The sequence below is a fragment of the Solanum stenotomum genome, chromosome 9 (genome assembly GCF_019186545.1).
Source record: "Solanum stenotomum isolate F172 chromosome 9, ASM1918654v1, whole genome shotgun sequence".
In the NCBI taxonomy this organism is placed as follows: domain Eukaryota; kingdom Viridiplantae; phylum Streptophyta; class Magnoliopsida; order Solanales; family Solanaceae; genus Solanum; species Solanum stenotomum.
The window spans coordinates 6,449,168-6,451,644 of record NC_064290.1 but is presented as its reverse complement, the minus strand read 5'-3'; the positions used below and the strand labels follow the sequence as shown (position 1 = coordinate 6,451,644).

The 2,477-nt window shown below is 31.0% G+C and overlaps 1 protein-coding gene across 1 annotated transcript in view; it reads left to right on the top strand.

Moving 5' to 3' along the window:
* Nucleotides 1–1,974, top strand: part of LOC125876665 (transcription factor MYB63-like) — a 7,471-nt gene extending 5,497 nt beyond the window's left edge. The window contains exon 3 of the mRNA XM_049557886.1: nucleotides 1,521–1,974. Coding sequence (XP_049413843.1) covers nucleotides 1,521–1,962 — 442 coding nt within the window. The 3' untranslated portion in view covers nucleotides 1,963–1,974. The remainder of the gene's footprint in view (nucleotides 1–1,520) is intronic.
* Nucleotides 1,975–2,477: the final 503 nt, after the last annotated feature.

The window sequence follows — 2,477 nt, the reverse complement described above, 5'->3', positions numbered from 1 at the left end:
GTCTTTTATTAAACATAAAAAATATCAATAGGGAAAAGTACAAGCAAGGGGGACTAGGCCTTACCTTACTAAGCCTAACTAGTTGATTCTTCATTGACCAACCGTACAATTTTTAATTTCACTACATTATGGATACTAAGTAGTTAGTTATTAGAGCAACGTGAAGTCAGGGTTAGGAGTTTGGAAATCCTAAATTTTGGGACAGAAGAAAAAGATATTGGAACATGCGACCTTTAAAAAGGAAAAGAGACTTTTTTGTTGATATAGTGGGGTTTGAACCCCCAACATGAGAGTGAAAAGCATTTTCACCGCCCTTTTATATCACTGAGTTGTCAATCAATTTTTTAGGGGGTTCACAAGTTAATATACATATATATATTTATTTAATTTTCTAATATAAATGCATGGTCGACGAAAAAGCTAGTGAGTTCATCCGAACCCATGAACCCCCACCTAACTCCGCCTCTGAGTTAGAGTCATGTATGAAACTTATTATTTTATGCATGATTTAGATATTTATGTGTTAATTATTTCACTTTTTATACCTATCATCATTTTTATGATTTTCTCATAAATATTTTAATAGTAATCGATATTGGTTATACGTGATTGGAAAAATAATTTTTCTATTTTACTTTATGTGAATTTTTGAGATTTAAATAATAAAATAATTTTGCATGAAAGTTTAACTTGGATACCACGGTCATCAAAAATAAATAAATCTCTTTTTATTAGAATTTTTTCATGTTTTCTAAACGTCTGTTGATTCTTGAAATTTTAACAATGCTATATAAATTGGGACGGAAAGAAAATAAAGAAATGGATTAACACGCCTTCACTGGATCTTCAGTTGGTGGCTAAAATTAGTTTATAGTCAAGATACTAAAGACGAAGTCTCATTATTGGAATTAATAGTTGAGAAATAAATAAATTAATAAGAAAACACGGCTTCACTTGTCTGCCCCTATCACATATAAAAGCGGAAACTTTACACTACAGGTTAGTCAGATAGAGAGCAAAAAAAATCAAATTAACATAACAAAAAGAGAGAAAATAATTCCAAATTAGAAAATATGGTGAGAATTCCTTTTGTTGACAAAAATGGAATTAAAAAAGGTGCATGGAGTGAAGATGAAGACAACAAATTAAGAGCTTTTATTGAAAGATTTGGTCATCCCAATTGGAGGCAATTGCCTAAATATGCTGGTAATTAATTAATTAGTAAACATACAGTATATGTTTTATTTTGTATAATAAGCTACTTACTTTTTAATATTTTTAGGTTTAATGAGGTGCGGGAAGAGTTGTAGATTGAGATGGATGAATTATTTGAGGCCCGGCTTGAAAAAAGGAAATTACAGTCATGAAGAAGAACAACTCATTATTAAATTACACAACGAACTCGGAAAAAGGTACGTACGTACATATATATGTTTCACTAATAAGAAGTTGTGAGAGTCTCACATCGACCCATTTCTTATGGTTCTCTTTTAATGTATCGTACGTACTAAATTTTGCAGATGGTCAACTATTGCTACAAAATTACCAGGAAGATCCGACAATGATGTCAAAAATCATTGGCATGCTCATCTTAAGAAACGTGTGACAATGAATCAGCAAATTATTGATCAATCTTCAGAGTCAACAGGCCGATCTCAAAATTCTTATAAGGTTTTGGAACATGAACAAGTTATGAAAGAGGTGTCAGATCATCTTGTTCATGATACTTCAATTCATCTAGAAGTTTCATCGAGTAATCATCATGATTTATATTCCGAAACTAGTTCCCATGTAAATGGATTGGACTGGATCGTAGAAGATAATAATTACATGAGATCAATGGAACCACTTCCAGACTCCTTTTCCTGGACAATGAATCCTATCGACAATTTTCAGACTGAACCTTTTGACCACATTTGGACCCAATACGTCGATAATTTCTGGACACAACCTTTCTTTTAATTCTTAATTATATATATATATATATATATCTCAATTTTTAATGACATTTTGATACATTCTATGAATTTTTTTGTGAGAAGGATGAGTACAAGAACTTATACCGAATGGTATATCTTAGCTTTCGATTTCAAATTCTGAATAATTTGCAACTTTCATCACAGAATTATTCGTGTTTTGTGTGTAATATAGGGTCTTGTAATTGTAATACATGTATAAAATTTATATTGATCATCCAGTATCTACAAGTGATCGATGAGTCTATGAAAAGTCATAGTTTAGTCAATTATATTTACGTGACTGCATATTATATTTTCTACCCTTCTCGATAAAGACAATAAATACAAATTATAATTAGGAAATAGAGAATCAACTTCACACTTAGTTAGGAAAGAGGGAGGAAGAGCTAGCTAGAGAGAGTGAAACTCTTTTCGGTTTTCTATTCCTCCGTTTCATATTACTTGACCTATGCTGACCTGATACATTTTTTTAAAAAGTTCTAATTAGAGATGTTTTTA